Source organism: Microcebus murinus, chromosome 24 (assembly GCF_040939455.1).
Source record: "Microcebus murinus isolate Inina chromosome 24, M.murinus_Inina_mat1.0, whole genome shotgun sequence".
Classification (NCBI taxonomy): domain Eukaryota; kingdom Metazoa; phylum Chordata; class Mammalia; order Primates; family Cheirogaleidae; genus Microcebus; species Microcebus murinus.
Window position 1 is genome coordinate 8,926,921 of NC_134127.1, and position 24,419 is coordinate 8,951,339.

Below are 24,419 nucleotides of genomic sequence, written 5' to 3' on the forward strand. Positions count from 1 at the left end.
TATGGCCGGGCGCTGTGGCTCACGCCTGTAATCCTAGCTCTTGGGAGGCCGAGGCGGGCGGATTGCTCAAGGTCAGGAGTTCAAAACCAGCCTGAGCAAGAGCGAGACCCCGTCTCTACTACAAATAGAAAGAAATTAATTGGCCAAGTGATATATATATAAAAAATTAGCCGGGCATGGTGGCGCATGCCTGTAGTCCCAGCTACCCGGGAGGCTGAGGCAGAAGGATCACTCGAGCCCAGGAGTTTGAGGTTGCTGTGAGCTAGGCTGACGCCACGGCACTCACTCTAGCCTGGGCAACAAAGCGAGACTCTGTCTCAAAAAAAAAAAAAAAAAAAATAATTACTTATTAATGCTTTTTGAAACTAACAGCAAAGAAAGCCTGTATCCATAAAAAGCATATAACCACATTTTTAGGCAATGTGCAAATTTAGTACTTAGAACCTTGAATATGTATATGAACATGTGATATTTCCCATTTCTTATTTCCTAGAGTGACTGGAAATAGAACGATGTCTTTCACGAAACCATCAGTCATTACTTAAAGAAGAGGCTTTTAGTTACAAATGTACCATGCGACATGACAATTATAAGGATGTCTATTATTGACTTAATTTGCCAAGGGAGTTTTCAACATAGAATCGCTGTATTCTTAATCAAAAATTAGATTCTTATAAGATCTGAGTAGTGAATTTTTTTTACATATTTTACAGTGAGTTGACATACCAATACTAGCAAAGCACCGTGAATCTTTCAAAGGGTTATTTCTGTCTGCAAATTAATATGAGAATCCTGAGACAATTCAGGGGTGAATAAATGGTTCTCTTGACACAGTTGTTGAAACTTGTATTTTCAAGAGCAACAGAACATCCAGGAGCTATGCCATCCAGCGGCTGATGAGTTTCACAGACACAAATCCCAAATGGACATCTGTGTTAAGGTCAACAGTAACTTTATGAAATCACACATCTAAAATGACAAAAAGAGCATTCAGGTCTTCTATGGCTGTCTCTTTTCATAGAGCGCTATGATGTCAGAAGGCAGGGTCACCTTGAAGTTTTCCCAAACAAGCACGTCTAAATGCATGTCCCTATAAGAGGGGCCACTACCCTCCTGGCTACAGGGAGTTTTATTCCCACACCCGTGCATTCAGAGCAAAGCTGCAAGATAGTTGTATCCTGCCTTTTTTATCACTATTTCAAGATGCAGAGAGAATAAAGGCTTCCTCAGTGGAGGATGGAAGGAAGCACTGAAACATACTTTTACCCTACAGAGTGTGACCATACTCACCAAATTGCATGTGAGGTTTTCACTGAGCTTTTTAGGTTTGTGTGAAAATCAAATGCATAATGTAAGTGGTCATTTTTTTTTTTGCTCATACATGGCCCAATTTAGAGGCTCTTTTGATAAAGGAGGGCTTGTGCAGACTCAATCCAAGAGGACAATGAGTCTGCAGAGGTCTCGGACTATATTCTCTGTAATCTCACATGGCTTCTGTTAATTCCTGGAGAAAGATAATGGGCCTTGTCTTTCCTGCCTTATTGGAGTGGGTCATAGTCCTTTTTGACAGAGCATAAATAATGCACACAACATTTAAAACCCCACTGTGCCTTTCCAAATATCAAACCATAATAAGTAACTATTTCTATCAACATTTCTCCTTCCCGTCAAGTTAAGGGCAGTTGGGAACACAGGATATAATCAACATGTTAAAAAACAAACAAGCGAAACAAACAAACAAACAGAAACCCTCAAGACTCTAAGCCTCCCGTTTCTATTCAATTTAATATATGGAAAATCATGTATTTCATTTTCCATTCAACTCAGCATTCAAATTACTGGTTTTCTCTTGACAAACCCACCAGCTCATTTCCATAATTCCTGTAAGTGTAACGCTCCCAAAATGGATAATGCATGAGCATTCCCCCCAGGGAAGATTCCAAGCAAGGTGACCTCACTGAAGCAAATTATAATCACAATGTATTTGCTGTATTTGATCTAATCCTGCTGGGGACCATATAGCAGTCTTCAATATTTTTCCCAGAAATAGATGACAATGATTTTCGATATCACTGCTATTATAAGTGCTTATAAAAATCACCCATCTCATGGGCTTCAAGACAGGCCCTCCTTTTTTTTTTTTTCTTTTTTATTTATTTAAAAACAATTTAAAGTGAGTATATAAAAGGCATCCTATAATTTTGAACAGCAAAATGCCACACTTAATCCCCATACTGTACTCCTATTTCACTCTGTTGGCAGAAAACAAAGAAAATATAAAAGCAGGTTTATATATATATACACGCAAAAATAAAACCTATTTAATATACACATAAAAATTATGTCAACTAACTTATTATACTTCACAAATGCAGGTATAAATGCCATCAAATCAATTTATAAACTACAATTATCTATCCTTGTGGCTCAGGAAATAAAATAGGCAAAAAATATGGGTAGAAAAATGATTCTTACCCATTTATTCTAGAAACATCCATATGAAAAGTACTTTACTAGGCAATATGTATAAATACAAAGTTACTCAATAAGTCATCCATGACCTCAAAACATGGGAGATAACAAATGGGAGAGCTGCATCTAAAAAACTAATAGGCACATTTTTTTTTAAAAGATCAAGGATATGTATGTATTTTTTAAAATACATAATGTATTACTGCTCTAGTCATTTAAAATGAGTTTATTGTAGGCTACAGTTCAGGCTAAACCTCAAGTTAAGAATGTCCAGCTGTTCCTCTTATGAATGTGTTATATAATTGGTATCCAACTATCACCAAAGGTCCAAAGCTATAGAGTCTTTGCCAAATAAATATTTCATGTATATTATCAACAACATGATAATTATTTATAAGAACCTCTGTGTGTAAGACCCTGTGAAAAGAAGTAGAGTATTTCTAAAGTTATCTTTTGAGGCTTTTAAAATTCAGGCTACCATAGCCATGCCCAGCAAGAACATGCCATTAGATGAACAAACAAGGAAAAAGTGCTTAGATTTCATTCATAAAATTGATATTTTAAATAAAACTGATAATTTAGCCTTTACTCTGCACGAGACACAATACCAAACAATGACTCTCAGAACTACCACATGAATTGCTTAATCTTATTATCTACAACAGGCATCCTCAAACTACAGCCCGCCTGGCACATTTATCTGGCCCTCTTGCCGCTGCCTGTCCTGCTTAGCAGCCAACTTGTCCTGGGCCCACAATGCGCACTCTCCAACAGTCTGAGGGACAGTGAACTGGCCCCTTGTTTAAAAAGTTTGAGGACCCCTGATCTCCAATGTATAAATGTGGAAACTAAGGCTTAAAGAGTTTTAGTCACCTATATTAGTGGGAGGTGGCGTATCTAGGAATTGCAGCCCCAAAATCAGCGGACAAAGCCAGAGTCTGATCTCCTAACCACTCTTCCTGCTCTGACTTCTGAAAGAGTCCTTTCCAGTGCCAGGACTAAAACCAGCACTTCCTTGTCCTAGAATGAATGCAGCAATCATCAAACCACACCATCATTCACATATCACAGACACACTTCCACTTGGTGCTACTCCAAGGGAAATTTCCACGATGGTATGTTCTGAATCGCACTCTACTCGAATACACGGATTCTCATCGGCCTGCTATTCAGGAAAGAACAGAGTTCATTTTACTTTTCCTTCCAATTTTAACAGCCACATTCACTTAAGGGAGCTTTATTTTTAAGGTGACAAGGCCAGATAATTCTAGGAGTAAGCAGAGTACTGCTCAGTTGTACAGTGGGGCAATTTCAAGACACTGCTGGTTTGGAAAAAGTCAGATCGATGGTGTCAGGACGGGGACACACCCAGGAGAGCTCCTACAGATGTCCTTTTTAGTGGGATTTTGTTTCATCCCATTCCCTGTGGGATATGTAGATGGGAATTCAAAATGTCATCCATATTTGTACTTCCTTCACACCAGTGGGTTTGGAGAGAAATAAAAATATGCTACTTAGCATAAATACCATTCAAGCTTCGAACAGAATTATCAAAATCATGATATAAAATGTCCTGTTTGGATTTTACATGATGGCTGGCTACACAGTTTAACCAAAGATCGACCCTAACTGAGGTTACATATGGACATGACCTTGGCCTCCATCCAAAAACGTGTTCATGCTATATGCTCATGTATTACATGAGTGTAGTAAACAATAAACACAGAATAACCCTTTCATTTAAATACCCATAACCCTTAATATACTATAAAACTCAAAACTACAGAGTAAATGTTCCCAGTTTGGGAGGGGGGTAAGAGCAAAGGAAAGGTCCATACACACAAAAATATATACCTCATGTTAAACACAATGTAAATGTTCACATTATAGGCATTAAAATACAGTGTGCTCTGTCCAAAATGCATTTTACCCCGTAGCCTACTTTACATCAACTACTATTAGTATAAATTACCAGCCGGGCGCAATGGCTCATGCCTGTAATCCTAGCATTCTGAGGCCGAGGCAGGCGGATGGCTCAAGGTCAGGAGTTCGATACCAGCCTGAGTAAGAGCAAGACCCCATTCTCTACTGAAAATAGGAAAGAAAATTAGCCAATCAACTAAGAATAGAAACAAAAAATTAGCTGGGCGTGGTGGCTCACGCCTGTAGTCCCAGCTACTCAGGAGGCTGACACAGCAGGATTGCTTGAGCCCAGGAGTTGGAGGTTGCTGTGAGCCAGGCTGACACCACAGCACTCAGTCTAGCTAGATTAACAAAGCGAGATTCTGTCTCAAAAGAAACAAAAACAACAACAACAACAAAAGAATACATTACCAATCTTCTTATGCTTCCCTAATTAACAGAAAGTTAAAGTAACAGGCTCAATGCCATGGCTCATGTCTGCAATCCCATTGCTTTGGGAAACCAAAGCAAAGGGTTCAAGACCAGCCCAGGAAACAGCAAAACTCGTCTCAAAAAAATTTTTTTTTCCAATTAGCCGGGCATGATGGTATTGGTCTCTAGTCCTAGCTACTCTGGAGGCTGAGGCAGGAGGCTTACTTGAGCCCAGGAGATTGAGGCTGCAGTGAGCTGTGACCATGCCACTACACTCCAGCCCGGGTGACAGAGGGAGACCTTGTCTATAAAACAAACAAACAACAAAATGCAGTATAGGTCCCTAAAATTGTGTGATTTTATGTAACAATGAGATGAGCTATAATCATAAATATATATATACGTATATATATATAGTTTTTAAAAACTGGCTTTATCTAAATTTTAACTTCATTTATAAATATAGGCCATTTGATAATGAGATGTATTTTCACTTGACAATAAAATTCACACTTATTAAAACTACAAGAAAAGTTGCAATGATGTAGTACGGTTACGGGGATAAAGGGAGGGTCTTTCTTTCTATTACTTCATAAAATTCAGCCAGGATTATTCACCAATCTTCAATATTTCCTACCTACAGCTCTGTAATCTCTCTGTAGAAGTACAGGAGTTAAGATAAAGCATGATAACAGTCTGCTAACAGGTCAAATAAAAATAAGAGTTATATTTTATGGTAGAAATTTACTACTTTTCTATTTAAGAGAAATGTTAGCTGCGCCGGCATTGTAACTTTACGCTGAATTCATTTTACATAGATATCATCTGAGTTGATCTATGCACTGACATTGTAACTAACTTTACGCTGAATTCATTTTATATAGATATCATCTGAGCTGTTCTATGCACTGGAGAAAATCCCACTGCCTCCATGATTCCCTAGCAGAGATTTCTTTTACATATTACTTTAACCTCCTTTAGTTACGAAAAATCGATGAGAATTGTTTTCAAAACTGTCATTACTATTTTATTTAAAATAATAAGCAAAGCATAAATAAAGTTATAAAGTTACTTGTTGAAAGTCCAAATATTAAACTCTATGACATGGCCAACCCTAACTGAGGTTACAGATGAACATGACCTTGGTCTCCAGCCAAATTCAATATTCAGCCACGTATGACGTGCTTCAACCTAACAAAACATTTGCTGACTCTTATATCATTGAAACTAAAATTCAACAGCTGCCCAGAGGAGGCAGCTGCTTGTCTACTGAAGCTGTGAAATAAAGGTTTGGACACTGCAGCGAAGGTGATTCCCATCAATAATACCTTTTTTTGGAGCAAAAAACAACGTGAACAATATTGCACTTTAAAAACGGAAGGGGAGTAACATGAGTAACTCGTGACAAAAATTTCAAGTATAGGGTAGACTCAATCAGGAACAGGTAAGCCATAAATAACAAGGGCTATGTGACTATACTATTATTGGCCCATGATCTAAAACAGGTGTCCTCAAACTATGGCCCTCAGGTCACATGCGGTCAGCTGAGGACATTTATCCGGCCTGCTGGGTGATTTTGCCCCGTTGCCTGTCCTGCTTAGCAGCCAACTAACCCCAGGCCCACAGTGTGCACGTGTGGAATGTGCCTGCACTCTCCAACAGCCCTCCATAGGTCTGAGGGACAGTGAACTGGCCCCCTGTTTAAAAAGTTTGAGGACCCCTGATCTAAAAGATTTAGGCATTCGAACCTGTTTTCAAAACTGTGTAATGCAATCAAAGGAGGGCTCATAAAACACTCTAGCCAGGGATTAAGGAAACAGAGTGATGTGAAGAGATGAAAACAAACTACTGGTTCAATTTTCATGCTTTCACATATAAATTTTCCAATGCCAGAGTTAAACTTAAAAATGGCTAAAATCTCTTTGTGGGTACGTACCTCTTGCATTTATTGGGAGTTGCTGTAAAGGGTGATTGGAAGGTTCTTAGGGGTGCCTGGTTCCCTGGAGAAAAGGCACTAATGAAATTAATCTGACAGATTTCCCCGTGCAAGCTGATAACTGCATAATCATCATCAGAATGACGTTGCAGAATATTGTGATTCAGAATTCTTAATGAATTCAGGCTACATGGTCTAGCTGGGAAACAAACTGGAATTGAGGCAGCTAACTGGAATCAGGATGCTATTCCTCCCAATAGATTGCACAGTAACTTAAAAAAAAGAAAAAGGGAAAAAAAAAAAAAAAAGTCATTCTTCAGGGAATAGCAGTATGATACTCTTGGAGCACCCTCTGGAGGCCAGAGAGAGGTGACACTTGACCAGGCAAGGATGAGGAGAACTCTGATCATGTCTGGCCTTCCCAGAGGCTCAACTCCAAAGATCCCACTTGACACGGACTGAAAAATGCACTTTATCGACTGTAGTCAAGGCAACATAAGAAACATGCACATCTAATTTACAGCTTAAAAATGCAAAAGGAAATCCAATTTTCTTAATTGATTTTTAAAAACACTGCTTAGCGTATTTTCTGCCTACGTTCTGAATTCTTTGGGGAATTTATTGCAGGGGCATTTAAAAAATATTTAGCCCAAAAGGACATGAACATGTGGTATTTTTCTTAACAAAATGTATTTTTGTAAACATGGTTGTATACAGTGCACTATTAAACTTGAAAAAATAGCCAGCTTTATGCTTATTAAAACTGAGAATAAATTAAGCTGTTTCCGTTTTTTTTTTTTCCTAACACCTCACTGTTTCTAAAGCAACAAACACTGACATCTATTGGTATTTTGGTAGCTTGCTTTTTTTTTTTAAAACATATTAAAACTCATTCAAGGACACACACAAGTGCAGACATGCACAGAATTAGGATGAATCCAAAACATCACTTGTTCCTTCCAGAAATTTTCATTTTAAGTGTCTTAATAGCATATATGATAGACATATTTTTTTTTGTCTGGTTAAAATAAATCAATTTTTAAGCTAATACTATTCTATTTACTTTTTGTTTTTTCTAGTTGTCAAGAGGAGAGCTCCAGGGTTAACTAAACAACCAGAAGTCCATTTATTTGCTTGAGTAAATACAATGGCTCATCTGAAATACTAGTACTTAGTTTGTTCTATTTTAACAGACCATGATAGACTATCAGGACTAGTCAAGTTAAAGTTAACTTGTTATTGTGAGACTGCTAACAGAACACCGATTTAGTAAGAATCAATCAAACTCCCAGAACTATAAGAACCACATACAGTCTTTCTAGTGAAGTGGAAGAGGAAAGAAAACAGCTAGAAATGTGGATTTCTTAGATTCATCATTTTGCGTATATTTTAAAACACCTGCACTCAAATCTATGAACCTTGCTAGCAATATACTGTTATACTTGATAAAAAGATAACAAAGACAGGTTGATGCACACTTTGTTTTTCAATTGCTGCAATGTATACTAGTCCCCAAAGGGAAGATTACGCACTCTATGCACCAAAGTGAGGTTTAAGCATCAACTCTTAAGTGTTGCCAGAAAAAAGAGTCATGTTTCAAAATCTTCTCATAGCTTGAAACCTCAGCATTCTTCTGCCAGAGATAAAATTATGTTGCACCTCACTGTACTTTCAATATTTAGGTTGAGTTCAGCACTGTTTTCATAATACAGCATGTAGTTACGGAATCTGACATCTTTATCTACATTTCTCTATCTTTACAGGTAGTACATATTAATATTTATACCTACTCTAATCTAAACTCAGCTTTGGATTTTTTTTAACCATAAAAGGTCAATTTTTAAAATTATATGAAAATAATCTTTGCGAAGACACAGACAATTTGTTTCTTAAGTAAGTTTATAAAGAGAGCTAATATATTCTAGGCACTTATCACATGTTGGCCAATATTCAGAGTGCTTTCCATGCATTATTTCTTTAAGCTTCACAAAAACCCTGCAATAATGGTAATACTATCATTCTTCCCGTTTTACAAAAGTAGAAATTTAGGCACAGAAAGATTAAGTAACTTTCCCACGACTATACAGTTAAGGAGTAGTCAAACTGGGTTAATTTAAACCCAGGAAATCTGGCTGGGGAGCCATGAACTGACCCATTCACCCTTCTGCTGCCTAATATTGAGAAATTTTCTTATTTTCTAAAGGACAGATGATAAAATACACATCTGTCTGGAACATGGTAAAACTGCAATATATAGTAGCTCTCTTATTAACAAATATCAAAGTCTCCAGCAGAGTGTTCACTGTTCACATATTGGTCTAATATTTTCTGATTTTATACAAATTATTTTCTCCCTATTCTTCTATCAGTATTATTTTGTCATTTTGTAGATATGAGAATAGTATAGAAGTTTCTCCTACTCTACTCTCCCTGCTACTGTGATCCTTCAAAATAAGTCCTATTTTATTCTGTTAACAATGTTTAATGTTTTTAATAATTACATAAGGTAAGTGGTTACAAGTCACCAGGCTGAAACAGATCACTGGATGCTCCTCCTGTTCTCTAAACACAGGCTGCCCTGTTAGTGGCAGGATATTTTATATCCAAGAATGTTTACAAGCACTTCAGCCTGTGGGGCCACTCAGTTAAGGGAACAGGTGGGTGATGTCATTCGGGGAGCCCACAGCCTGCCTCTAACCTTATCAGATATTCAGTTTCTCAATTTTATTTTTACTACCTGTACTTACAAATGCCTCTCCTGCCAGGAGTGAAGGGAGACACAACAGTTCTTTAATCTCGTTAGGTGTGATAATGAATTTTTTCCAGGACATTTAAGAAGAAGGGGGGGAGGAGAATTCTGTGCAGAGTAAAAAAAAAAAAAAGTATAAAAATGTCAGCAAACACAATGATAAACGAAGCGTACAGTAAAATACCACTGCCAAAAAAATAAATAAAAAAAAAACACTGAAAAACAAGAAAACACAAAAACCCACTTATAGTTTTGTAACTCAGGCTTCAAAAGAAAAAGGCTGTTGAGCTGAAACAGTAAGAGGCTGCATATGGGAGGTCGAGCATCCATGAGGTTCAGAATATTACAAGACCCTTGGTACACAGATCAGTAATACAAAGCCCAGGAATATGCTTAGGTTGCTTATTTTGAGCAAAGGAGAGGAATCAATGACCACAAGGGCTTGGGACCTCTTAGAGCTATTATTATGAAATAGATAATTCTGTTGAACATCTGTAGCCCCAATAGTATGCAATTCAATACTCAAGTGTGTAAAAATGCAGATGCCATGAAACACAGTCACGCATGTATCTCATATCAGTCACTCGTGTCATGTGAAAGTTAAAAGAAGCCTTTTCCCCCTGAAAATGTCCCTCCAACAGATGTGTTTATGCCTGTGCATGTAACACACAGTGGCTGAGCTCCCTTGTCATTCTCTCTCCCGAGCCTGTTGTGAAGCAAGGTTGAAACAGCCAAAGAGAGGCTTAACTATTGCTTATGTATCATCACGCACATACAGTTGCAGTTGGCTGTTTTAGAGAAGGAGTGAAACTTGGGATCAAAGGGCACTAATATGGGAGCAATTCAAGACACGGTTGCCCTCTTAAATCCTAATCTGGGCTGGCATGGCAAGTGTCAATACTACAGTTATGGCAACGAGAGGTCATTCCTTTGAAGATGTCTGAAACTTAAAGAGTTTGGGTTTCTCCCACAAATCATGATGGCCCTCCTGTCTCCAAAGAAGGGAAAAGCACCCTGGCACTTAATCATTATAAGGAAAATGACAAGGAAGGAAAGAAACACTAACTCCAAAGCCACACTATTTAATGCCATGTGCTTCTGTATCAAGCTGGTTTTAAGTTGTCCATTCTTTTTCAATCAAATGAAGAGTATAAGTATTTTCACCTGGTTTAACGAGCACAAAGTGCTCTGACGGGATTAAAAATTCTCTCCCCAAAGAGGATTATTAACTGATGGAAAAGAGAGACAAATATACTAAAAACTAACCCAGAGCCAAATTCATCCCAATTTTTCAGGGAAGACAGTTGAGCAAATGTCACTGAAAGATGCCAATCTTTGGAGGGAATGAATCTCAGCTATGGGACTAGAAAGCAGAAGGGGAGGCACCAAGAAAGTTCTGGAACTCTGTCAAACGAGAGCATTAGGTAGTCACAAGACAGCTGCCTAACAAGTAGATAAGATCTGCAGGGCACAGCAATGCCTGATTACGTCTAAATCTCTCCCCCACTGAACAACCAGCTTGTCTGAAATGTCTGTTATGTGACTGCTACGACGAACCCTTGACAAAATGCAAACCTGCTACCTGAAAAAGAGGCTACTAAGACCACTATCTCCTCCTTAATTCATCAGATCATATACAAGGGACCGAAGAAGCTTCTGAAGTCGACAGACAGACAGGAGAACACCATGACAGAGTGATAAGGACCCACAAATAATTCTTTACAACTTTACCATTTTGGTTAGGTCTAAGATCTCTTTAGCGTACTAGGATGACCTTAGAAAGGACAGCAGAGAGAGCCATTTAGCGAGGTTGCGAATCCAGCTCCCCATTTCATGCCTTGTTGAATAAATGCCATACTGTATCTCCAAAACACAGGGTAAGAATAAGAAAGGTCTCAATACGCCCTCATGAGGGCTAATGAGCAGTAATTAAGGTGAATCTGGCCAGCAGTATCTTGTTATAGAAACATGCCATGAATGGTCAGCGGCTAAACAATTACTCTCTGTTCAATTTCTGTTTTGCTCAAAACTCTGCTTAAGGTCTCTGCCAACAACCCGGGTTCTGAAATGCTATCAGTGATGCCAACGAGAGGGCGAAGCAAGTCTGGTTTGTTTTCCTCCTGCAAGGAACAAATATTTCTGCTCATCTCTTTCAACCACAGTATTAGCAGGTGCTATTGAATTAATTTTTCAGCAATACTTTACAAATTGTATGCTGGGGGTATATGCTCTAAGCGACTTAAGCATCTGGATCAATTAACAATTGGGAAATTGCAGAGGCAGGGGAAAAAAAAACCCAAAAAACTCTCAAATCTCTCCTCTCTTCTCCTCCCTTTTCAGCATCTACAGAATCACTTGTGAGTATGTGTTCGGGATGCCTCCTCTGTCCAAAGAGGTATCTAAAGAATCAGCCCTTCTTGGGGAAATCGCAGATAAAACTGTCATTCTGATCCTTGTTCTCATGATCAAACACAAGATTTGTTTCCAGAAAGCCTTAACTGCCATTTCATTCTATGTATACCCTGTAAGCAAACTGGGTTCAAACATTCGAATAAACTGTCGCTTTCTGACATCTCTTGGTCAATTAGCCATATTTACCAAGGAGACCCTAAAAAATAAAACTGCAAAGGCAAAAGTTTGCAGAGCGTATTTGGTTGGTGCAGACTTGATTCCTGGCACTGGGCTAGATTTTGTCTGCTTCGCTGACCTTTAGGAATCTGTCCCCGCTGCTCTGGTTGCCACAGCGCAGGAGTGAATGGGGGGACACGTACGCGCACACCGCCACCCTCTGTCGCTTGCTCTCTACCCAAACACCGACGCGTAACAGCCCACTGGGCCTCTGACTCGACCAGCCCAGTTCCGCACAGCGAGGCGCACGGAGGGGACCTGGCTGTCCCCTGCAGGCGGCCGGTTCCCGCTTTCCTCGCTAGAGGGCAGGCGGGGCCCGCGCAAAGCCGCCTGGCGCGGGGCAGGCGCGCACGCAGCCCGGGCCCCGCACTCCGGGTCGCGCTCCGGGGCTGGGCTCGGCGGCCCAGGCGCCGGGGAGCGGCCGTGCCCGGGAGCGCAGCGCGCCCCGGTCCCCGGGGAGTGCGGCCCGGACTGCGCCCCGCGCGCTGGGCGTGGGCACCCGGCAGGGCTCGGCGCCCAGGTGAGCGGCCGCCCCGCGCGGGGGGGACACCGCCCGGGCACCGCCCGGGAGCGGGGCCAGGCGCCGCGGGCGCAGGGCGCGGGCGGACGAGGAGGGAAAGGCGACCGCACCGGGGCAGGAGGAGGAGGAGGACCGCGGGGCCCGGTCGCGCCGCGCACCCACCTGGGCTCGGGCCGCCGGGCGCGGGATTCTTGCCGGAGCCTCGGTCCTTCTTCTTGCCCTTCCCCTTGCCTCTGCCTTCTTTGCGCTCCGACATCTCGCCGGCGACCGCAGCGCTCTGCGTGGACGGCTGCGGGAGAAGGCGACGCGCGACAAGTTTGGTGCAAGGGCTTGGAACGGGTCTGGGAAAAGTTTGTCCCTCGAGGGGGAAAGCGAGCGGCGCGGGGGCGTCCCCTGTCGCCGGCGGGGAGCGCTGCGGACGCTGCGTGCGGTCCGGGCCACCTGGAACGGGCGCTCCCGTCGCCCGGGGGAGTCGTCGCTTCCCGCCGCGCTGGGTCCCGCTGCTGGTCGTGGCCTCTGTGGGTCCCGCGCGCTCGCAGCCCGAGGAGGGAGAGGCGTTCACCGTCCCGCCCGCGCGCCCATCGCCCGGACAGCCGCCGCCACCACCGCTCCGCTCCTGCCCTCCGCGCCAGCCCGGAGTTGCGACAAGTTTGGGGTAACTCCTCGCCGGCTCTTTTTCAATTGCCCCACAGCCACCCACCTCCCGCCCGCAGGTTGGAGCAGGCGCCTCCTTCTCCCCCTCCCCTGGCCCCGACCCCTCCCTCCTCTCGCCACCACACCCCCACCCCGAGGCGCGGACACGCCACCGGGAGGAGCCTGGCCCCGCGCTCCCGGGCGCAGCCCCTTTCCCTCCGCCCGCCCGGGCGGGGGGCGGCGCGCGCCGGCTGCCCCGGGCCCCCGACAGGGGTCGCTGGGCGCTGTGCGGAGACGCGGCCCGGGGAGACTCCGGCACCCAGCCCAGCACCCTGGGGCTCTCGCCCTCGCTCCCCTGCGCTGCCTGGCACCGCCTGGGCAGGCCGATCCGTTCTTTCCAAGCAGAGAAAGACGTGGTGGGGAAAAAAGTTTGCAACTCTTGACACCTGCACCCAGATAAAGCTCTGGAGCCTTTGGGGGGGGGGGAGCAAGCGTTTGCGATTCCCCCTTCATTGCAAAAGCCTCTCGCACGTCAGCAAAGGTAAACTCACTCTGGGGGCAGGAGGTTAAGGTAAGACTGTTCTAGAGACCCAGGAAGGCTCAGTGAACCTTGAAGAAGGTCAGATTGCATTGTCTGTCGACCTGCGCCTCGAGTGTGTGCCTGCTAGAATTCTCTCCGGCTTTTCCTAAAAATAAAGTGGCCTCTTCCTAGGGAATGCCCTTCCCAAACTCTTATCTTTTTTTTTTTTTTTTTTTTTTTTTTTTTTTTTTTTTTTTACTACTAGAGGTTACTTTTCAAGGGAACTGATAAAAACAGTTCAAAGCACGATGGACCATTACTAAAATGAGCGCAATAGCTGGAAGTCACTCAGTTTCGCTACATTGGAAAGCAAGGAGGGAGAGGTAGCATAAAAAGAAGACAGTGCTGGAGATCTTTAATTCATTTAGTGCTGTCTTTCTCAGATGCAAACTTTCCCCAGAACTGCACGTGAAACCTATGCTCCTTCGCTTGCCCTCCCTCTGGTGGAGAGTTCTGGAGAGCAGTGAAATCGGGAGCGCTTTGCCTCCCAGCTGCAAGGGACACGGAGTTAACGACCAGAGGAATCCGCACCCCGGAATGATCCAGAGTCGTCGTATGTAAAGAAAACACTCTCATAGTTAGACCACAGCTGTGGCGAACTTAGACTGGTTCACTTGCAGTGATGCACTCTTGTGTTATGGTCAGGAAGCGGTGAGTAGGAACAATCCATATTTAAGATCTTCTACTCCGCTTTAAAAGTGACTCGCTCCTGATTTTCCGGTCTCTGGGGTTAATGCTATGTGAACCCTTACCTTCTTCACTGGATTTTCTAATTGCCACACTTTAAATAAAGGCGAAGACTTGGGTGTCTTCTTCTTGGGTAGGTGGGCAGGAAGGGGCGTGTAAAAATGCTCATCTTAAAACTGTCCTAAAATAAGAATAATCTTGTTCTGGTTTAATTTGCATTGACATAGAACCAAACTCTGTTGAGCGGGTTTAATTGTTAAAAGCTATCATAGCAGTACTGCCATTATTATTTATTTTTTAGAAGTCTGAATATCTTCTGATAACCTTCCTACAGACACCGTGTATAATTTTCACTGGGTCATGAAAACAGCAAAAGCAGAGAAAAGATGAGGCATATTTGTTAGTAGCACTATTAATATTCCACAGGGTCGAATGTAAGATGGAGTGTGGATGTTGGCTGAAATAACTCTGTTTTCCCAGGAGGGGGCCAACTGCTCAGGAAGCAGAAAACAGCAAAATTCAGAAAAGTCCTTTCAAAAAGGATACTTTGTCTCAAGGATATAAAACAGTGTAAGGGCTTAGCCACATGTTATTAGACAAATCATTTTAGAATTGAAGAACTTAAAACAAAAACATATCTTGGAATTAAAAAAAATTAAGATCTTCCTAAATAAGCTAGTTGTAAAAACCCATACCTATGGAATTCTACCTATAATTTAGTTACTTTTGTTTTGGGTCTAGATGTTTCACTTCACAAAACAGCTTATTATTAGTTATAGTCATTATTCTGTGAGGGTAGTGGAAAAACCTACAAATTTGTGATAAACTTTTATTTGGATGAACCTATAGGGGGAGTTGACAATCTTCCAAAACGAAGCATAAATGACTACAAAAAAGAGTACTGATATTGTAGTACCTTTAAAATAAAACATGCCTGTAGTACCTTTAAAATAAAACATTCCTATGGACATTTTAAGGCTGGGGAATGAATAACTATAAAGAGAGGAAGGTGAGCACTTAATAACTGCTTTTCCTTAGTTTGATGGGCTAGAGAAGGGGGGGGAGGACAAAAATCTCAATGGTAACTGTTGAAGGAACTTTGAAGAAAGATGGTGGAGCTTTCTGGAACTATTCCAGATTCAGGAATACATTTCAGTTGCCAATTGCAGCTGAACTGATCAGGAAATTCACTGCAAAATCTAAAAAAAAGTTTTTCCTACTAATATATTGTTTAAATGTCTTTATTCTTTATGTTATTTAATGTGAATTATAAGGGGCTTATTTTATTACATCATTTATGACCAGCTAAAAATTGACCAAATAAAATTCCGTATCTTGGATAGTTGAAACATTTATGAGATTTATGAAGAATTTGATGTCCTTAAATTATTCATCTCTGTGGTCAGGAAGTAGCAAATGAATTTATTTTGCATTTTTCAAAAGCCTTGGAACTGACCAGAACAAGGGACGGAGAAAGGAGGAGGAATATTTATGCTTTCTTAAAAAAACAACATATGAACCTCAATGTGTAATTTAGAAATGACAACATAGCTTCAAGATTTAATTTCATTAAATTGTTGTGTATTGTTCACTTCTTAGAGCATGTATTACATAGGGTATATATTAGCTCTTAGGTATCATGTCAACCTGTCAACATGTGTCAACTCCTAAGAAAAAGAGTAGAGATTTATAACTAAGCACCTTGAGAAATAAAGAAAGACTAAATAGATCTTATTTTAAATGACAGCTTAAAAGAAGCACAATCATGTGTCATTACATTTTTCTTTGACGAGGGTTAACTTCTAGAAGCACTCTTACAATCTACAAAGCTGGCTGAATATACCCTTTCTCTCAGTAATTCCTATTTGGGAAATACTCCAAGAAAATTTTAAAAACAGGAAAAAATTAAATGAAAGAAGACTAACAAGTAAAGATACGTTGCATTTTTGCTAAATATGCCTATTGACAGTAATGGGAGTTTAATTTAGAGCTCTCCAAACCGTTGCTTTTAACTTCTTTTAAAAAATGAAATAACTTAAGATAATTTAAACAAAGATTACTTTTTGAAAAACTTGCAAAAAGTTGACATTAATAAAGATGCATGAATGCAAAGAAAATCTCACCAGATAGTCAACTTCAAAACAACCATTAAATGTATACGATTCATTCATTCGCCAAGCATTTACTGAACTAAATGCTAGACAGTAGGGAAACACAAATAAAATACTGCGTCTGTCCTCATGAACTTAAAATATTGTGAGAAAGGCATAAGAACAAATTAAGCCAATTCAATATGATAAGCAGGGCCAGATAATTTTTCTCGAATCTGAAACTCATAAAATCTGGGGAGACCTTTTTAAAGGAAAAGAATATAAAATTAAAAACACAAATTTAGGTACAAGAAATTAAAGAGGACCTTACAAGTGAGAAGCCCTGAAAAATAAACTTCGTTAGCTTCATGGTAAATTCACCGCTAGTGATTCCAAGCATATTCCACCATCTGCACCATAATTATAGTAATGGTACGTGACAATTATTTACTATCTTATAGATCAGATAATACTCCCACATGGTATCACTAAAAATAGGAGACATTAGCAAGCAATCAATAACACACACAAAACTGAAACAAGCAAAGACTAGCCTATAAGGGAGGAAAATTAGATGAAAATAGCTTTAATGCACAGATTAGCAGTTGTCCTGCATGTTCACTTAGACTCTTCGAATCAACATGCAAGTTGACTTTATTAAACAAAGCACTTCTGAAGAGCAAGATGCTGGCAAAACTAGAAATGATGCCCTCCATTCCATGTGGCAAATATTTAATAAAATTAATCATACTCTGCTGTGAAGACGGTTTTATAACAAAATTGTGAGTTTAGAATCCAAAGAAAAATGTTAAAAAGGTAATGGTCCACCATTCAAATGAAATCTATGTTTACGTGTTTCTGCATGTGTGAATTTTAAAAATTACTGCACACCGCTATTATTAATCATCACTGTTAATATTAAGATTACTCTCATTGATATCAAAGATTTAAAAAATGGACAATACAGCTAGATATTAGTGCCTAATTTCTTTTTTTGGGACACTACTTGGCAAATAAAGCTAATGTCATAAATCTAGTGTATAATAAAGTGAATCTCTAAGATTTCATGGTTTTTGAAAACATTTCCAAGAACACTATCCTGCCCAACTTTTCAGTTACATATTCTGATCTCTACACTAATTATCTTTATCCTCCTCAATCCCTTTGTATCAACAACCTTAATTCAAGTGTGTATGTGATGCAAATTTTTCAAATTTTTATATATACATACACATGTACATATCTAGATATACATGTATGTATATAGCTGTTTGTGTATGAATATATATGTAGCTGGATGTATAGTTATTGTTTCTCATTCTCTCTATTGGAAATGGGAAACATTGTATGTATTTGAATATGAGCCTATAAAAGGCAGAGATTCTATATCCTTTTATCTACTTTTTTCATACTGCTATCCATTGGAACGCCTAGCATCATTCTTTGCATCTTCTAGGTACTAAATACTTTTGCATAGAATGAATTTAAATGGAATAGAATACGACGAAGATAAAAAGCCTACTTCTGATATTCCCATTTTCTACCAGCCAGTTACTAATTACCTACTCTGACATTCATTTTGACAACTCCTTTCTGCTGCCAGCCCAGACACAAGTCCTGTCATTTTGACTTCAGTCACCTTTTATCCCTCTTCACTAAGTCCCACTCCAATCCAATCCTTTATCCTTTCTTTGTTTTGATTGTAGCAAAGCTGTCTACCCAGACTGTTGTTTCCTCCAATTATTCTGACATATACAGCAGTCAGAAAAGTCTTTTTGACATGCAAATCTAACCCACTCACTCTTTGTTTCCAAGAAGTACATCCAGTGCCCTTGAAGAGCTAGGTAGGCTATGCCTAACTCCAACCTCATCTCACCGGCTTTCTTGCAACATGCCTCTAAACTTGCCATTCTGCCCAGCCTCCGTGCCTTTGCATTTGCTGTTCCCACTGCCTGAATTTTCCCACAAGCCCCGCACTTCGCCTACCTGTACTTACCATTCAGTCTCCAAGTGAAATTCAGTTGCCTGGAAAAGCTTTCCATTACCTTTAAAAACTGTTTCAGCCTGTCTTGTTTTAATCTCTGATTTTACTTTCTGCATCTCCTTCATAACCTCTTTCCCAGTTTGTAATTATGTAATTATTTTTGTAATTTTTTTAAATAATAATCTGTTCCTCCTCAGTATTAACCTCTTTGAGGGCAAAGACTATTTTGTGTTCTGTCTCATCATAGCCCATGTATATGTTTTGTTAATTCATGAATAACAAAGAGAATTACTTTCACACGTATATAAGAATATATTAAATATATATATATGTCATATATATGTGTGCAGGTACTTATATTTATTCAATCACATTTTTAACTGCTAATAATAGCAGATATGACACGTTGAGATAGTGTTTCTTAAAATAAGCCTTTCCAGGAACAAATACATATAATAAAATCTTGAATAATCAGTATGATCTCTCTATACTTTCTCTAAGAAGTGAAGTGATAACTTTTGTGAAATGGTAAAAGCCAAGAAAAAAAAAATTATTTTTTTTTCCTAAATTGCCTCTGCAAATTTCATCTGTAGATTACACTTCTTGGCTTCATTTCCCCCTTGTATTCTTGTGAGATGTCAGAGTGACCCATAAAATAGATGGGTTTCAGCAAGAAAGTTCTAAAAAAAGTGATAATGGGTGGAAACCTGAAAGCATTAGCTTTATTAACAGATAGTTAAAAACTTCTTCTGCACCTGGGCATAATTGGAAGGTTCCTCTCCCCATAGGATTATGTCTCACTTCACAGACCAGTGATAATTCCCACATAGTCATTCCATCAAGTTGCACCCAGTAAACACCTTAGACAGATCTTTGAGTTTAGATTAAATTCCTCTAATATTTTTCTCCCTCCCCATGATCCATACTCATAAAGCAAATGCACAGGGATGTCTCCATACACACTTGGGACTTATTTTCTGTGTGCATTGTATTCTACAGCCAAGAGACAAATTCAGATGCTTCGATGGCTTTTAAGTCATCCCACAAAGATCCTTTCCAAGGTTAACATCTTCTTTCCCTTCAAAAGGCACTTTCTTCATTATTGTGCAAAGATTCACCCCTGTTAAATTTATAACGATGCTAAAATATAAATTGGACGTCATGAGTGATGAATTAGGACTTCAAATATTTGAACAGTGGGAGTAATTTAACAGGTCAGCTCTTTTTTTTCTGCATTTTCCATAAGAGACACCTGGTACACAGCATTTCCAAAACAGATTATAGTATATAGGAAATTGCTTCATAACGTCATCATGATGTCTGGGGTGTATGGAATGAAACATTGACCCACAACACCGTGTACCTGGGCCAGGCATGTGTATAATAATACCACAATTATTCTTTTTTCCTTCTTCCCCACTTAATGTCTTCCAACTTCCTTACTAAATCTTTATAAAAACATCCCCTCTTGTTTTCAGTTCCTCCTCATGTCAAAGCCCAATACTTCATAGATCTGACTTAACTAGGGATTTTTACTTTAGAGCTGAGAGCCAAGAGTGAAGTTCGCAGTGGAATGTTACAGTCATCTCCACCCATGGATCCAAGCCTAGTACTCAAGTTTCTTTGCAACAAACCAACTTTCAACACAATGTATGTTGGGGAATTTGTGTGTGTGTGTGCGTGTGTATGTGTTAAAACTATATATATATATATATATGTATGTGTGTGTGTATATATATACATATCTTTCAATTCTCATTCATTTGGGAAAAGAATTTCACAAGTATTAACACAACTCAAGAAGGCAAGTCATCCTTTAAAGATGATTTAGCAGAACAATTAGCCATCTTGACGGAAACCAAATGAACGTCCAAAAAAATAACTGGTGACCAACCATGCAGAAGATTACATTCTTATGGAAAATGTTGTCTTTTCTGCTTAATCATAAAGATTGGGTTTCCCATAGGTGCGAGATGGAAACTACCTAATTCAAATGGTGCAGGGAGCTCTGGTCTTGCCTAAGGTCCTATCCAGCCTGTAGGATTCTTGGGGGCCCACAGAAATTCTGGGGATGATCCTGGAGACCCTAGGTATTCCATTGAATGTCTAGCATACGTTTGGATCAGCATTTGTGAGTAATCTCTGTTCCATCCCAGAGTGCCCTAAAGTCTCTGAGATCCCATAAAGCAATTATATCCAGGCACAAAATATTCTGTCAGTCCTGCTGAGACTAGTCCTGGTTTTGTAGGCAGAAGGAGAAAGTCACTTTAACTGAGGTGTCTCTTGCCTTGGGATTGCATGATCGTTTTTTTTTTTTTTTTTTCTGTTGTTTTCTCCAAAAGATAGTCTGACAGAATGACAGGGAAATCTTTTGTATTTTCATGATAATAGGCCGATCACTGAGAGTTAGCATTGTGCTAGGATTTACATCATTGTGTGTTTATGTAGGTACTAAAGCCATAGTTATATCTCGCAAGTGCAATGTAAAGAACTTACGTTAATATATATTTTCTCAAGTCATTTCTCTTTTAAAATTTTCTTTTTTTCCCTCTTACCTAAGAAACTTCTATTAAAGTGTAATCAATTATCTCTTTCCCTTGTCTCATTGCTGAACCTGCTTAGCGAATCTCTAATGCCAAGTTACCCCAAATACCCACTTTCTCTGTGAACACTATATTTTCCCATTCTAACAACGAATCCATGACAAATAACTTTACTTTGACCCTTCCTTTTCTTTCATTACCCAAATACTGTCAGATCTTTTTTGGTTATCAGCTCAAGGAATCCATCTCCTCCCCAACTCCCAACTCCCTACCAATCTCATAAAACTGCTCAAAATTCACCCGTGCCCCCCTAATTGTCATTTGAAGCACTCTTTTTAGTCCTTATTATGCCTATAGAACAGTGATTCACACTCCTCTTGAAACCCTTTCCTGGGACTCACAGGAATATCTCCGAAGCAGGACTTTCTCTGTCTCTTTTTCCTAAATCTTTTTTTTTTTCCTACCCATCTCTTAAATGCTGACCCATGGCCCAATATTTAAAACTATTTTCTTCTTAACTACATGCTGCTCCTATAAAAATGTCACTGCCACTACCTTGACAATTCACAAGTGTTTATCTATAGCTCTAATTTCTTTCTGAACTCCGGGCCTCTCTTTCCAACTACCTCAAACTAAACATGCCCCAAATGTGCTTTATTAATGCCCATCCCTCCCCCCATCCCAAGAAGCGAGACAGAGCCCAAGATCAGAAACTTGAAGGCATCCTTCATTTCTCTCCTACATCTTCCTTTCTTTCCCTGTCGCCAGCCACTCAACGCCTTCAATTCCAGAGTGTTCGATCACCTGGGAAGCAACCTTTATTCTCACCCCTATCTCTTTTGCTTCCTCCCTGATCTTGGGCCTCTCTCTCTCATTCCTTGACTGGGTCTGCAAATTCTCTTCTTCCGGCTTCAGTTTCCAGTTCTCACCTCCAGCCATTCTGCCTGCTGCTACCAGAGTTAATCTTCTAAAATACAGCTATTATTTTGTCATTCCTTCGTGGAATGTCTCTATTGGATTCCTGTCGCTATAAAATTGCAACTTCTCTTTAGAGGGTGGCCAGGTTCCCTTCCAATCTCACTGATGCACAAACATTCAGCCTCTTCTATCTCCCATGCATTCAGTGTGCCCTGGCCACACTGAACTGTGCGATTTCTTATCTCTGTGACTTTAACTCTGTTTTTTTCCTCCTATGTAGAATTTTCTTCTCCTTTTCTGCCTGGCAAACCTCTATTTTTCCTTCTCCCCCCAACTCAAAACCTACCTCTTCTGTCTGTTTCTTCCTGATGCTCCTAAACAGAACCAATTGCTACAGAATTTGTGTTCCCTTTCTATATAATCTCCCGTTTCACACCTGCATTATTATGATGATTTGTTTTGAAGTCTGTATCTCTGCCACGCAATAGTGATGCCTCGGGAATCATCCCTTTATCTCCTTAAAATACACTCCCAACATATGTATATTGAAATGAGTAGTCTACAAATGCATGCAAAGAATTCACAACTTCAGAGTGACTGGGCAGCAGTTGAAGGGTTTTGAAATCTTTCCAAATTGAACGTTTTACTTCAACTATACCTTCGCAAAGTGATTGTAACTTTGCCAAGGTCTGCAGCTGCGTTAGCTAATTGACATGTTCAGCCAAAAGTAACAGTTCGAGGGATTCTAGAACAAGCCTAGCTGATTTTTGTCATTACATTTTGATGTCCTTATTATAAATCCCCATTTGCCTACACTATGCCTTATTTCCCCATATTAAAAAATATGTATATAATAATATTAACACTTGTTACTCAGGTACCATAATAGGATATGATAAAGTTTAATTAACCCCTCATTCACAAATTCCTCTATAAATAAACTGTATCAGATATAGCTGTGATCTTGATTTCTGAAAAATTTAATTCTATCTCTTAAAGGGAAAAGTAAAGAGACCTTTCATATAGCTGAATTTTTTTTATTTATTTATTTTTGAGACAGAGTCTCACTTTGTTGCCTGGGCCAGAGTGCCATAGTGTCAGCCTAGCTCACAGCAACCTCAAACTCCTGGCCTCAAGCAATCCTCCTGCCTCAGCCTCCCGCGTAGCTGGGACTACAGGCATGCGCCACCATGCCCGGCTAATTTTTTGTATATATTTTTAGTTGGCCAATTAATTTCTTTCTATTTATAATAGAGATGGGGTCTCTCTCTTGCTCAGGCTGGTTTCAAACTCCTGACCTTGAGCGATCCTCCCGCCTCGGCCTCCCAGAGTGCTAGGATTACAGGAGTGAAACACCATGCCTGGCCTGCCTGATATTTTTTGATTCCTGGAGACAGCCCCCCTCTCAGGTGGCCTGTCACTCAGCGGTTCCATCTACCATCCCCCAATCTCTGCCTAAATGTCCTGAGAACCTCTGAGAGTCACTGTCACCAGCAAAGCCTGACAAATAGACGACTGTCCTCAAGAAAGCACAAATGAATCAGACAGACCTTTGAATTCTGACCCTGCTGTTTCACAGCTATTTCCTTACCTGTAAAATGGGTATTATAATATCTCTGCCTCAGGTTACTGTTATCAAGATTAAAAGAGCCCATGGAAGTAAAGTGTCCAACCTATGTAGACCCTAAGAAACCCAGGTCACCTTTACTAAAAGAAAGCTTTATGCCAAAGGAATAGATAATTTTTTTTTTTTTTTTTTTACTATTCAGTAATTACTGAAGAGATAATTCTGAATTACCTCAGGCCAATGGCACTTACAGCTACAAAAAATAAACAAGACCAATACAGATAGCATATTTTCAGGGATATGAAGCTGTCACCGCACTGCTCTGAATTCACCCCCTTTTTGTCATCCTTTCCTGGATTTTCGGTAGGACCGAAGACTCTGAACCAGCCCAGTGGGAGGCAGGAGAAGGGGAAAGGAGGTATAAAGAAAAATTAGTACTTGAATGAGTGGAATACTACTAATTGGACAAGCAGAAATCTGAGGTGACTCAGAAGATTCCTGTCCCCTGCTGCACCCATCCTGTATGTCCCCTCCCCTTGAGTGTGGGTGGGAGTCCTGAATACAATGGGATACCATTCTCTGATTAGGTTATTAGTCAGCTGACTTGGAGTTAATCAAAAGAGAGATTACCTCTGAGTGAGTTTGACATTATCAGGTGAGTCCTTACAAAGGGCTGAGAGAGGCTGGGCTGGGTAGCTCACTCCTATAATCCTAGCAATTTGGGAGGCCAAGGCAGGAGGATCACTTAAGGCCAGGAGTTCAAGGCCAGCCTGGGCAA

At 40.3% G+C, this 24,419-nt stretch overlaps 1 protein-coding gene across 6 annotated transcripts in view; it reads right to left on the minus strand.

The window, feature by feature from the left end:
* Positions 1-24,419, minus strand: part of NRG1 (neuregulin 1) — a 1,019,909-nt gene that overhangs the window by 207,559 nt on the left and 787,931 nt on the right. For 5 of the 6 annotated variants that reach the window (XM_075997404.1, XM_075997403.1, XM_075997402.1 and 2 more), the window contains exon 1: positions 12,802-13,341. The exons of the other annotated variant lie outside the window; for it this stretch is intronic. In XM_075997404.1, coding sequence (XP_075853519.1) covers positions 12,802-12,895 — 94 coding nt within the window. In that variant the 5' untranslated portion in view covers positions 12,896-13,341. Of the gene's footprint in view, positions 1-12,801; positions 13,342-24,419 lie in introns of those variants that run through there. 6 annotated transcript variants of the gene reach the window in all.